We start from the raw sequence: 12,689 nt of genomic DNA, 5'->3' as shown, positions 1-12,689 counted from the left end.
ATTCTTTGCTGTGTCTTGTTTTGCCTGTGGAATGGAAGAAGCCAAAAGTTCAATTTTAATCAGTTTTCATACTATATGCGCAGTAGTATTATATACAGTTTGGTATTTAGAAATAATGTTCTAACAATATCATGCAATTTCATGTAATGCACCTTAAGTGAAGTAATTTTTTATCTTTCTGATGAAGAGTTATATAAAAGCAATGAATGATGAATACTATAAGGAATTTTATGGTTCATTTCAGAGAAATGCAGTCTTTTTTAAGTGTCAGTGTGTCTTGGATATCAAAACATGTTAAGGTGTTTAGCCACGCTTTGGATTAGTCCAGTGGTCTCATATTCAATTCCTGGAGGGTTTCTTTCCTTCATCTCTTTCTTTTTTACAAAAGAATCATTTTTATTTTTAAAAATGGTGATCGGTAGTATACAGTATGTGTTGTAAAAGTAAAAAAAAAACTACACCTACTGTATACAGTACCTACTGTATACCTACTGTACACTTACAACTTTAGAGTGAATTTCTTTGCATCTACACACTGACAAATACAACTTTAATTTTAGGATAATTAATAACGCTTCCTTATAGTAAAAGTCTCACCATGTTTACTGTGTCGAGCTAAAGAAAAATAAACAGTTTTTTGGTGGTGAAAGGCATTTGTTAAGTTGTTTAAGCTATTGGGCCACCAATGATCAAGCACATTGTATTTTAAAATTATTTCATCATCTGCTTACTTACAGTGTGTCTTGTAGACACCTAATCAATGTTGTTTAACCTTATTAGAACTAGCACATCCAGACACTACCCAATATAAATTAAATTATTTGAACTATTCTAGGAAATCCATGTCAGAAGAATATAACAACATTATGAAAATCAGTCTGTTGCTATTTCAGTGCATTAAACCAAGGCTTCAATCATTTTTGATTGGCCTCTTGTAATCAGGGAAGGTCACTGAGCTCACAGGATAATATTTGGATACTGAATTACAGAGTATTCCATAATAAAGAGACATGAACTGCCATTTCCCTCCAATAATGTAATTTTGTTTTGTCCATGAAATTTGAGGTGTTCAGTTTTCGGAACAGATGCATAATAGAACTGAATTCATTTACAGTACTGTATGTCACAGAGTTGTGTTCTAAGGCATACAGTTACAGTACATACTGTACAGTGGCACTCTGTGTTTGAAAGGTACAATAAATCTTGTTGTTAAACTATACCTATGCATGTATGATGCCCCTTATTGGTTTATTGAGCAGTTATTCATTTTAGCAAGTGGTAAAGATTTTTGTTGTATGAATGTAATAGGAATTATTTGGGAATAATACATAAGGTGACACCACCCCCTTGTAAATTGGATATTGTTGAATTCTCCTGTGGTGAGAGCCTTTTTGGTGTATTGAAATTCATTATTCTGAGGGGAGCTTTATTGAAGCCAGAGGTGCTTTACAGCAGCTGTGTTTGAAATTAACAGTGGCAGAAATGTACTGTAGTTCTATGTATTTCTAATAAGTAAGCATGCAGGAAAGAAGCAGGTATACCTTTGGATATATTATCACTCCACTACCATAAAATGTTTCCTCACCAAGAATCATGTCATTTGAATATAGTCTGACAAGGTGACTCTCTGGGGATTCATAAAGCTTAACCTTTGTGAAGCAGTTTAGCATTGTTAAAGATAGCTCTGATTCAGATGTTCAGTGATTATGCTGATTGCTTGACTTTAAGAAGGTGAGTCATTCTTAATGGGCTAAGTACATTTGCTTAGAGAATGTTTTCTCTTTGCAATTTGCAACTCCTGTAGTTACAGTATGCAGCAGTACTTTTTTATTTTTAAGTAAAAAGAGGTATGTGTCAATCTTCATATCCCTGTAAGTTAAAATATTCATCCGTTTTGGCTACTCAACTCTAATAAAAGAAAAAAATAATCATAGAAGGTAAGAATTACTGTAAATCTCATTAAATGGGTTTTAATCCTTGATTATTTTTTATATTGTGTATTCATTCTCATCTGTCAGTAGAGCAGATTAATTCTTACTTATCTGTTCTACCACTGTGTTGTACACAATTTACTCAATAAATAAAAGCTGATTTTGAAAAGACCTCAGTCACATTAAAGAGTCAGACATGATAAAAGGTTCAAAGCAGTTAACCAATCTGAAGAGAAAGAGACAAGAACTCCATCTGTTTTCTTCAAATTCAGAAGTATAGGTTTGTTTAACTCAAAGCCAAGTTTAGAATGCACAATTGGGATTTTTGAGAGAAAGCAATGGCACCATAACTAATGAGGTTAAATAAATTCTGGAAAGCTCTTAAGTATGTTTTTAAATTACTTGGGGCATTCAAGAAAGATGCCTCCTCACACTGAACATTTTTTCTCCAGATTCTAACTACCCTAAATCAAGCGTTCAGAGATGACAAAACTTCAGTGCACGAGTTCTGCTATGAAATCGAACTTGAATTTGAAGAAAAACTAGGATATAAATGAAATGTGCAACTTTGAATCTAGCAAACTCTGTTTCAAAGAACATGCAGTATCTTACAAGACTGGCAAAAGCACATACAGTAGCACAAATATTTCAATGGAACACAACTAAGTTTCCTTAATTGAAGAAATTATTAAAATTTAAAAAGTTACTATTTAAAAAAGATATTATAATTAACTTCAAGGACACATTTCCGTTTTGCCATTATTGTATTCTAAATATGTATATTGTGTCTTATAGTGTTTGTTGTGTGACAAATTTTCTTTTTGAATTAACATTTTCAGCAAAATTAAGTTTCTAAAAACACTTGTAAAGCTGAACTTTAAAAACCTCACAAATAATGATGAAATTTTGAGAAGTCTTTTTGTTACTTCAGTTGAGATGTTCTGAGAAATGAATCATAATGTACTGCATGTGCATGAATTTAAAAAGCAGTAACATTGCCTTCCAGTTTAAAAATTGGATATGCTTGCCTCTAATATTGAATCTTTATACTAAGAAACTGTAACAGGCCTACAAATCCTAACAAATAGGGTAGGATTTTTTAATTTGTGACCAGCACTGCTATTTTTGATGAGGTAAGGCATGACAGCAGCTGAGTATTGGTCTGGTCGTAAATGTTGTTGTTAATGGGCTACTGTTCGAGTGCAATGAAGATTTTCCATTTTGTAACCCTCCATTGTTTCCTGACAGGATGATGAAGTGGTCCTCCAGTGTGTTGCCAACATCCAGAAAGAACACCGCAAGTTCTGCCTGGCAGCTGAAGGACTTGGTAATCGCCTCTGCTACTTAGAGCCAACATCAGAGGCAAAGGTAAGTTAGACACTGATACCATTTGGAAGCAAACTCTTCTTTTGAATAGCACCTGACAAAAAAAAAGGTCAGCAATCACAGGTTGTTGGTAGCATGTTCGATTTTATTATTTCAAAGTGGATTTACAATGTCTGTTACCATCATGGGGACATTTATCAGGCAATGAAGATTTGTATAAAAAAGTAATGGTTACAGATGTGAACATTCAGACTTGAAACAGTTGTTTTGTATGTGGTCAAATAAAATGATTTTTTTCAAATGCATACTAAACAGATTTCACATTGAACAGAGTTTTCTGTTACTTACTCAAATTATCTTCCTTATTTTCATATACTGTATACAGTATCTGGTAGGTCATATATTGAAAATGAGAACCATGAAACCAGCTGTATTTCTGAGCTACAGAAATCATTTTGTCTGTTATAATTTGGGTAGAGGGATTGTCAACTAGTAAATAAAATTAAATCAAACTGAGAAGAAATAACATTTCAATAACCTATACTATACATAGACATTTAATAGTGGGAGTGAAAAAATAATCCCAAGGATTTTCTTATTACTAAAATAATGCTTGTAATTAAATAACAGCTAGGTCACAAAACACAATTTTTAGCTGGAGATCAAAAACAGTAATTAAATCTGTAAGGCAACCAGGGAAGAAATTCCAAAGCTAAATACCATGGCAACCAAATACTGTGGTACCACATGCTTTCCAAATTTAACCTTGCAGTGAAATGTCCATCTGAGCCTGGAAAATAAAAGCTGAATTTAGGGTTCAAAAACTTGGTTTAGTAAGAGAGAGCCAGTATGGTTAATAACAGTATAAGGTAGAAATATCTATTTGAGATATTACAGTAAAAGAATAATACTTTGATGGTCATCCATTTGATTGTGAAACAGTGGCTTAACCATTGTTGCACCATATTTGATCTGTGTGCATTGAAATGTGGTTTCACTCAGCTTTTGATAGGTACCGTATAAATCAGATTCCTGGGTTGTAAAATACTGCTTTTTTTCAAATGTACAGTATTTGTGCTTACCATTATATACTGAGTATCAAAAGGAACCTATTTCTCTATGAATGTACAGTATGTTGTTTGTAAAATACTGTATTGTACATATTTTGTTTATTAATTGTATGTTTTTAACATAATTTTAATTAAGTCATCATTAATGACTGACCATGATACACTCAGTCCAAAATCAAGCCTAGTAAAAACATAGAAAGAAAAACAGGGAAAAAATACACCCTAATCAAGAGAACAATGCCTTTGTTCTGTTGAACAAAGAGCCTGGACTACTGTACCTTTAGTGTTGTAGTCAAGGCTTTTTTAGTGTTGAATTGAAATCCTGTGTAGGTGATATTAATGGATGTCAGAGAATATGGTTCTGACATGCAGATACTCTAATTTAATGCATATACAGTATACAGATCAGTTAATGAGAAGGTCCCATGCTCTTATGTATTAAATGTATAAATTAGTTGCAGTTGTATCAGTAAGAGATACTGTAGATTTCTTAAGTACTCAGTATATTCTGAATATTCAGTTTCAAAAGAGAAGTTACCTTAATCTTTAATGGAATGCTTCTATTTTGCAATAAATAATATTCACTATCTCTGTATTAAAAATGAAAAATGTTGAAAGATTGCAAAACCACATTCCTTTAGAGTACTGTATATACCATTTGAGGATCAGACAGAAGCTACAATATTTTATATCAGAATGCATCCATCAGCTCTTAGTTAATCTTGTCTATTGTCTGTGGTAAGCAAAAACTTGTGCACTGTAAGAGTATTGTTTGTTCTTTTAATCATAATCAATTTATTTTTTTAATTATTTCTGTATTGCCCAGCTGGTAACATTATGTGACTACCAGGTATTTTATATTCAAAAGAAAGATTGATTTAAATATAACATGTACTGCATGTATTTTTCCCATCCTCTGTTCTAATATAGAAATTGAAATTGGAGTCCATAAAGTTTATTGGACAATATTTAAAGTAGACAGCAGTGATTTGTGATACTGCTGCCTTACAGTTTGTCTTCAGTGCACTTTCTGTATGAGTAGCATACCTTAGGAAAAATGCCTCATTTTTTACTGTACTTCAAAAGAAGCAACAAATCATATACAGTAAAAATGCAAACAAGACGAAGTACATTGTTTAATCATTGCTTTAGCTTTTCAAACATGTGTTTCTAACAAACAGCCCTGATTACACAGACCAAGATTAGTTTTACTCCTAGACTTGACATATCAATGTCGTCCAAGGTTCATGAAACCTCTGGCAAGTCATTTAATAATATGCATCTAATGTGAATATTGGCTTAGCAGTATAGTGGACAAGAATGAGATATAGTCCTACTGTATCTCGGCTGTATATTGTAATTGTCATCTTGAAAACCCTAGTCCATACTGTTAAAAAATAGGAGACATACAGTAGGAAGTAAAAAGTGTAAATGAGTGTAAATAAAGATCTAGATAAAGATCTAGATCATTGGTGATCATTTCACCAAGGTTCTGGCCTTTTTATGTACAGTATAGAAGAAACGGTTTCATAGAGGTGCATTTACTGTACCCTGTCTTTTAACCAGGCAAAAGTAGTGCCTTGTCTCAAAATAAAAAATACCTCCCAGAAGCCGCAATGTGAGTGATATTGCTAGTACTGTGGCTACAGAACTTTAATCTCTTGTAGAGAACAGGTACAGTATAGTTTTCCAGTATCCCCAATGTGTCTTCTTTGCATACGTCCTTTAGACATTTACTAAAGTGTCTATTTTTTTCTGATTCACCCAGTACTTTAGCTGCTGTGAAACAGCTACTGTATGCATGTTTCTTGTTAAGCTCTTTTCATGTGGAACACGTCTATTTCACTTAGCAAAACCATGTACAAGTTATAATTTGATGCAAAATCACTACCTGCCAACAGTACACTCTTTTCCCCTTGTTTCCCTTTCAAAACTATTCCAACCTATTAATCATTCCCTTGTTTTTCTTAATGATTATGCCTTTCTTTCAAAAACAATTGACTAGATTGCAGATGTAGGTTAAGAGGTGCAAAGAAAATGGGGATAAGTAAAAAGAAAGAAACTAATTTCGTGCTGTGAAATAATGTTTCCCTCCTGGAGTGCAAGTGAAAGTTGTTTTAATTGAGTAGTGCTAAGGATCGATGCATAGCAGTTTGAACCCTCTTCTTAATAAAGGCCTGTTTTTGGCATTCACTGTATCCTTCATTGGATAAGATTTTGACATGCCCTTACTGTGCAGGCAGTCCTGGCTTTTAAAAGCCTACCAGGCTGTAGCTTTAAAACCAAAATTATACCTGGATCTCAACATAATAGTAAAAATCAAGATTTACTGTTATGACAAAGAACACATTGCTCTACGGACTTGACATTCATGAATTTCTTGAGGCATTCAAATGGTAACCTTAACAGATTGAAGCTCTTCATTTGTACAATTATCTTTAAAACAGAATGCCAGGCCAGGTTTAGCATACTGTACATTCAACTACATACAGTATGAAGCATATTGTTTTAAAAAAAGGAAAGAGTAAACATTTACTTGCTAGTGTTTATCCTAGTATCACAAGAATAATGATTATAAATCAGAAAGAATGCAGTATGTTTTTTAATATTCTGTAACTTTCTGATGCAGATAAGATTCCACTTAGGGTTATGACGTTTGTCATAAACTTTTGCAGCTTGTATACAGTTGGCTATGTACACAAGGTATCATCATTTATCGTAAGAAAGCTCTGGGAAGTCACTGGTCCTCACACTTTGTATCTATACAGACAAATTTAGGACAGACCTGAATAGTAGGAACAATGAAAGTACTACTCTGAATAAAATAAATAGACTAAAGTTTATTTTACTGAATCCTAAGTATTTCTCTGATACAAAAGCAGTAGGCTGATGAGGAATGTTTCATTTAAGTATGTTAAATGTTTCACAAACAAAAACAATGGCAATACAAAGAGACATTTTGATTTATTTCTAAACTAAAACTTTAACGACTGACCTTATTGATTCCTTCCTCAGGGAAATGGATATATACTGTAGTTCTCTACAAATTGTGGACATACCTCAGAGCCCTGAGAGTGCTCATTGTGCTCTTAGCTAACAATAAAGCAAGAAGGTCAGACAGACAGGCAGCCATATAAAAGTCTCTTTTTCCTGTCCTTCCAGATTGAAAGATCACTATTAGAGCCCCTGTGCTGAGTTGCATTCTCATTAATAGATTTTGCTCATGTCTGCAGCTTTCTTCCCTCAGTTGCGTGCTAGCCTCTCTCTCCATGCTGCATGGGTCACAGGTCACCAGGCTGGGTTACAGTCTTGGGAGCATGTTACCCCTGTTCTCTTTCCAGTATGTCCATGATATTCTATGCTTGAGTGAGTGTGATGATTTCTAAAAATGTGTTGTAATTACTTTTAAGAAATCATCTATAGGAAAATAAACACACAAGGGATGCATAGTAGCATTAAGTATTAAGATGTTACAGTATATGGCTGATTGGAAAGTACAGAAAATAGTAATGTTTACAGTAATACCATGCCCTATGTAACTTCTATGTTTTAAGAGTGAAACAGAACATACAGTACATACAGCATGGTCTTTCCTTGAACATGTGCAGTTAATTTTCCAATTTATTGAAATCAATTTGCATTTATCTCTTTTTGTTTTCTGTGAATGAATATAATCAAAGACTATTGTTTTATGAACAGTCTATAAAATCATGTAGATGTGACCAAAGACGTCATCTATAGAAAAAGAACAGTAGTTATTGACAAGATCAATTTTACAAATACAAATCCTGGAACCTGCAAGCTTAATTTCAGTGCTTATTTTTCAACTAGGCCTTTGTTTTCTATAAGGAATCATGCCACAGTAGCTCAGCTGCAGTTACTTTGAAATCCGAGAGAGAATTAACAGCAGAATCTAAAAGATTGCATTTGATCAGTGCTGGAAAGATATTTTTCTGTTAGGGAGGACTGTGTTGAAAATACCCAAGTTGCTATACTACAAACTGGAATTCTATGGTTGAGGAAAGTAAATTACTGACATAAAAATTGTAAAACATCTGTGCATATTTACTGTAAAGAACTTTGATGACAGTTTTTTTTGGCAATGATGAAATGCAGTGGTTTATTTGTATAGAGCTCTGATGTCTTCATGTTAATACCCCAAAGTCTAGAGTTTTGTATGGATTACAAGAATGTCTGCCTTGTGAAAAATTTCTGATAATGTGATTACTACAGTAGTAAATGGGGCCCTATTTAGTTAGTGAACTTCTAGTCAGTAATGCGTCTCATTTCACAGGTTTAACAGATGTGCACTGGCATAGGAGAGAGATACGGCCATGTGCTTTCAGAGGTCTTTAGAATTGAGTACAGTAAATGTGCTGGCAATTAATTGTAGAACTTCTGTCTGATACAGACTAGGGAGGAGAATTAATGAACCTAATTAAGATCAAGCTAACCAGAGGGACTAAAACTTTGGCAGCACTTAGGCTTGACAACCTTTTTTTTTATCTCAAAACAATAATTCAGGAAAAATATCAGTGAGCAAAAACTACCAGAAGATCAGGAGAAACTCTAAAACTGGATTTGTTTCTGTTTTTTTGCACAGTTAATTTTTAAAAAAATCTGTAGAACTGTAATCTTAGTGTATTAATAAAATGTATTTCTTTATCTACTGTTATGGCACTCAATAAACATAGTACTTCTGAAACAACCTAATTCAGGGAAGCATGGCAATTTTCAGAGTTATACAGTAATTGAAATTTATAAACAATCTCTACTTGTATTGTATTAAAGGTTAAAATTTAATGAATGTGGTGTTAAAGCTCCTTACTGTATGTCTATTTAGATTTTTGTCCTTTTTGATGTGTTCTGTGCTTCGTTAAAGCCCTATAAATGGGAGATATGGGAACTGCAAAGAGTACTATCAGCCATATCAGCAATTATGAAACAATCTAATATCACTTTTAACTTTGATGTAACTTGCTTTTAAAAAATATTGTATTGATATGGAGCTAAATTTAACTGTAAAATGTTCTCAGCTTGATTTGAATGTTTATCCTTTTGCTTTGTCTGTTTACATGAAACATTTTACAGTTTTCATTGTAACTTACTGACTCTACAAAGACATTGAAATAAGATATTCTATTGTAAATTTGCCTCTAGCTCTGTAGGTTTTAAGATTATAAAGTACTACAGTGTCCACATTGAATATAACTACTGCGTTTTTGCAAGTTTTAATAACTATTTTCTGATATCTTATATCTGATAACATTTGCTTATTTGGTATACATTTTAAGAAACAATTAGTTGCTTCTGTCCCTTTTTAAAAGACAAAAGACTACAATACTGAAATCAATCTGAAAAAAATAAAATAAAACCATGTATACTGTACTTAAATAGATACAGCAACACATAAATGTGTATACTGCTATAGTTTCTCAGAAGTAAGTTGTTCTTACTTTCTAAGCCAGTATCTATCAATATCAGAATGATGATAATTCTGGTTGTTAAAGGGCCCATAACCAGTATGAGTTCAATAAGCTTATACCTACCATAATCATACCATTGCCTTGCCTATTAATCATTCCAAACTTGATGTTGATGTTTTGTTGTTTAATGTTATTTTGCTGTTTCCGTTTAAAATCATAATGCCTGATTCAGACTTTGATATTTTCGATGAAGCAAGACTGATTGATCCTCTGTTAAAACATGTCCCAGATCATTTGTTTCTTGTCCACTTTTAATGCTAAAGTGAAAATTATATTTAAATAAATATTCACATGATTAATATTGATTACAACTGTGGCAAGAATTGTGGAGGCCATTCTCAAATGAATATTGTTTCTCTCTGTTAGCAGTTATGCATCTGACCCTAGTAATCCTGAACATTATTCATACAGTATCTTCAAAAGGTGCTCCCTGTAAAAAAAAGCATGAATTTTTAGAAAATAATTTGCCTTAACAGGCTTTATGTAATTCTAAAGTTTGAATGTTAGATTCTGTTGACAAGGATGTTAAATGAATAGTGGATCCCATTTTCTCTGATGACCTCATTGGAAATGTTTTCCAATTACATTTTAGTTTTTACAATAGTAATTGTTTATGAGTGTCTCAATAACACATATTTTTTGTGTTCTTTTTTTTCCCTGAAAAATAAGTATAAGAAAAGGTATTGATGATAATTGTCCCCAGTGAACTCGTTAGTGTTTGGTTGCGTCTTTTAGTTAGTGTATCTATCAGAGCTTCTATAAACATTTAAAAAAAAATGGAACAAAGTCAATACCTTACTCTGACTAGAACCCTCTGCTTGACCTTTGTTTTATGATACATTATTTTAGGCAACTTAAGCAGTACGTTTTAAATTGAAGCAACCATGGATTTGTAGGATGACATTGAGCCAGCATTTGTTTATGCGTAGATTCTTATAAAGAAGTCTGATAGTTTGTTCCCTTTTCTACAATGTTAAAGTGAAAGATCTTTCATTGTAATGCCGTTCATGCCCTCAGCTCAAAGATAACATTTTTAATGTTAAATTAAACATTTTAATCTGAAAATAAAAAGGTCAGAAAAGGTAAATATGTTATTTGATGGAGAAATCAAGGATTTTTGACATGCAGTGAAAAGTTCCTAAGGAATGAACACAAACAGGATGTTCTTATAATGGCTTTGATTTTGTTTTGCAGCCTTTAAAAGCACATAATGTAATCCGAGCACTGGAGAGAAATAATCCTTTGATGAATCTGGTCCATTATTGCTTTTGATTGGAAATTTTGTTTCATTATTTTCTGAAGTATAAAAATCCTAGAAACACAGTGATGCAGAGCATTGCTGAACTGACAGTCAAATCACGTTTCTGCACACAGTTGTCCTGTAATTACTCTGCACATACTGTAGGTCAGCTGAACAAACGTATCTGGGATTTGCTTTGACGTCTGCCTTGTCGTCCCCCTCTCGTTGCAGTATGTTCCGCCGGACCTGTGCATCTGTAACTTTGTGCTGGAGCAGTCCCTGTCGGTGCGGGCCCTGCAGGAGATGCTGGCCAACACTGTGGAGAGTGCTAGTGAAGGAGTAAGTGTCACTGCCACTTCACAACCCACATGTTGCAGATTTATTCATTTCTACATTTTTCAGTTTTATTATACATTCATGGAGTTCTATTTTGTGAAGAACAGAACGAATCTTAAGTCCACATTTGCTTTATAATCAGTGCTTCTACTGCCATTCTAATTAATACATACTGTACAAAATTAAACATTTTCTTGTACTGTAGATTGTAGAAATTTCACTTCCCAATGTTCACTTAATGGTTGTTATACAGTAGCTCCAAGCGCTACTGTACCTATACCTTGCCTACAGTAAATCCATTCTGTGAACTTAGAACTGATGTGTGCTTCTGTGTGTGATATTGTTCTTGTTATCATGTTCTTAGAATTTTATCTTTATGCTGTGTTTAAGCCTTACAGTCAAGACAGAACTCTACTATGTGATGGCTTTCCTATGTCATATAAGGATATTATAATGTAAAGACCCTGTTTGTTCCAGACTTTTTTCACTTTCATTTTTTTCCTTTGATCAACACTGGAATTTGACGAAAATTCTGAAATGCCAGTAAATGAAGCTTTGCCTAATACCAGTGCTACGTTTACCATTGAGCCTTACATGCCTCCAATACAAAACTATAATTTAGAGTTTAGATTTACAAAGTAGTATACTGTAAATATTTAATCTTTACTGTTTTTCTGTTCTATTATATTCTACAGTATTAGGATTTTGACTCAGGAATGGTGGAAATATGGGCAAACTTGGTAAAGGTATAATTTGTAATTGTGAGTAGGATTGTGTGAAATATTTTGGTGGGTTTTTATACATGATGTGGTTATTACAGATTATAGAGGTAAATTTTAGTTCTAACAACAGGTTAGAGCACTGTTATGCAAAAGTTATCATATCAATTGCAGGTGACATCTTGTTTTCTGTATCCTTTCCAGAGCTCAAAATTGAAATTGTCTGATAAACTACATCATATGTGAAAATGTGTTGCTCTTCCCTTTACAGTACAAGCAGAGATAGGGGACATGATATGTTAGTAACCCTTTTAGAGAAAATCGGAATTACTGATATCAGGTGTCTTGGAGTTCAAGCATTATCAAAACATATGTATAATTTGGGTACAGAAACTTTAGTTTAATTATGGTATTTCAAATTAAAAATCCCCTCAAATAAACAGGCATTATCTGTCAGTGCTATAGTACATGATTGACTAGTCTTGCCATGCAGCTCTTGCCCAACATTCGGCTCAACAGTTGGATGGGTTTTATTCAGTTGCGATTCTATTGATTATCTAAAAAACTGTTTACAATGAAAA

General features: G+C 33.2%; 1 protein-coding gene across 8 annotated transcripts in view; it reads left to right on the top strand.

Moving 5' to 3' along the window:
• LOC148653428 (ryanodine receptor 3) overlaps positions 1–12,689 on the top strand; it is a 170,380-nt gene that overhangs the window by 29,186 nt on the left and 128,505 nt on the right. For all 8 annotated transcript variants that reach the window (XM_088648412.1, XM_088648413.1, XM_088648411.1 and 5 more), the window contains exons 2-3: positions 3,180–3,299; positions 11,285–11,392. In XM_088648412.1, coding sequence (XP_088504538.1) covers positions 3,180–3,299; positions 11,285–11,392 — 228 coding nt within the window. The remainder of the gene's footprint in view (positions 1–3,179; positions 3,300–11,284; positions 11,393–12,689) is intronic.

The sequence above is a fragment of the Lepisosteus platostomus genome, chromosome 10 (genome assembly GCF_059453375.1).
Source record: "Lepisosteus platostomus isolate fLepPlt1 chromosome 10, fLepPlt1.hap1, whole genome shotgun sequence".
Taxonomy (NCBI): domain Eukaryota; kingdom Metazoa; phylum Chordata; class Actinopteri; order Semionotiformes; family Lepisosteidae; genus Lepisosteus; species Lepisosteus platostomus.
The sequence above is the reverse complement of the archived record's forward strand: the minus strand, read 5'-3'. Positions and strand labels throughout refer to the sequence as shown.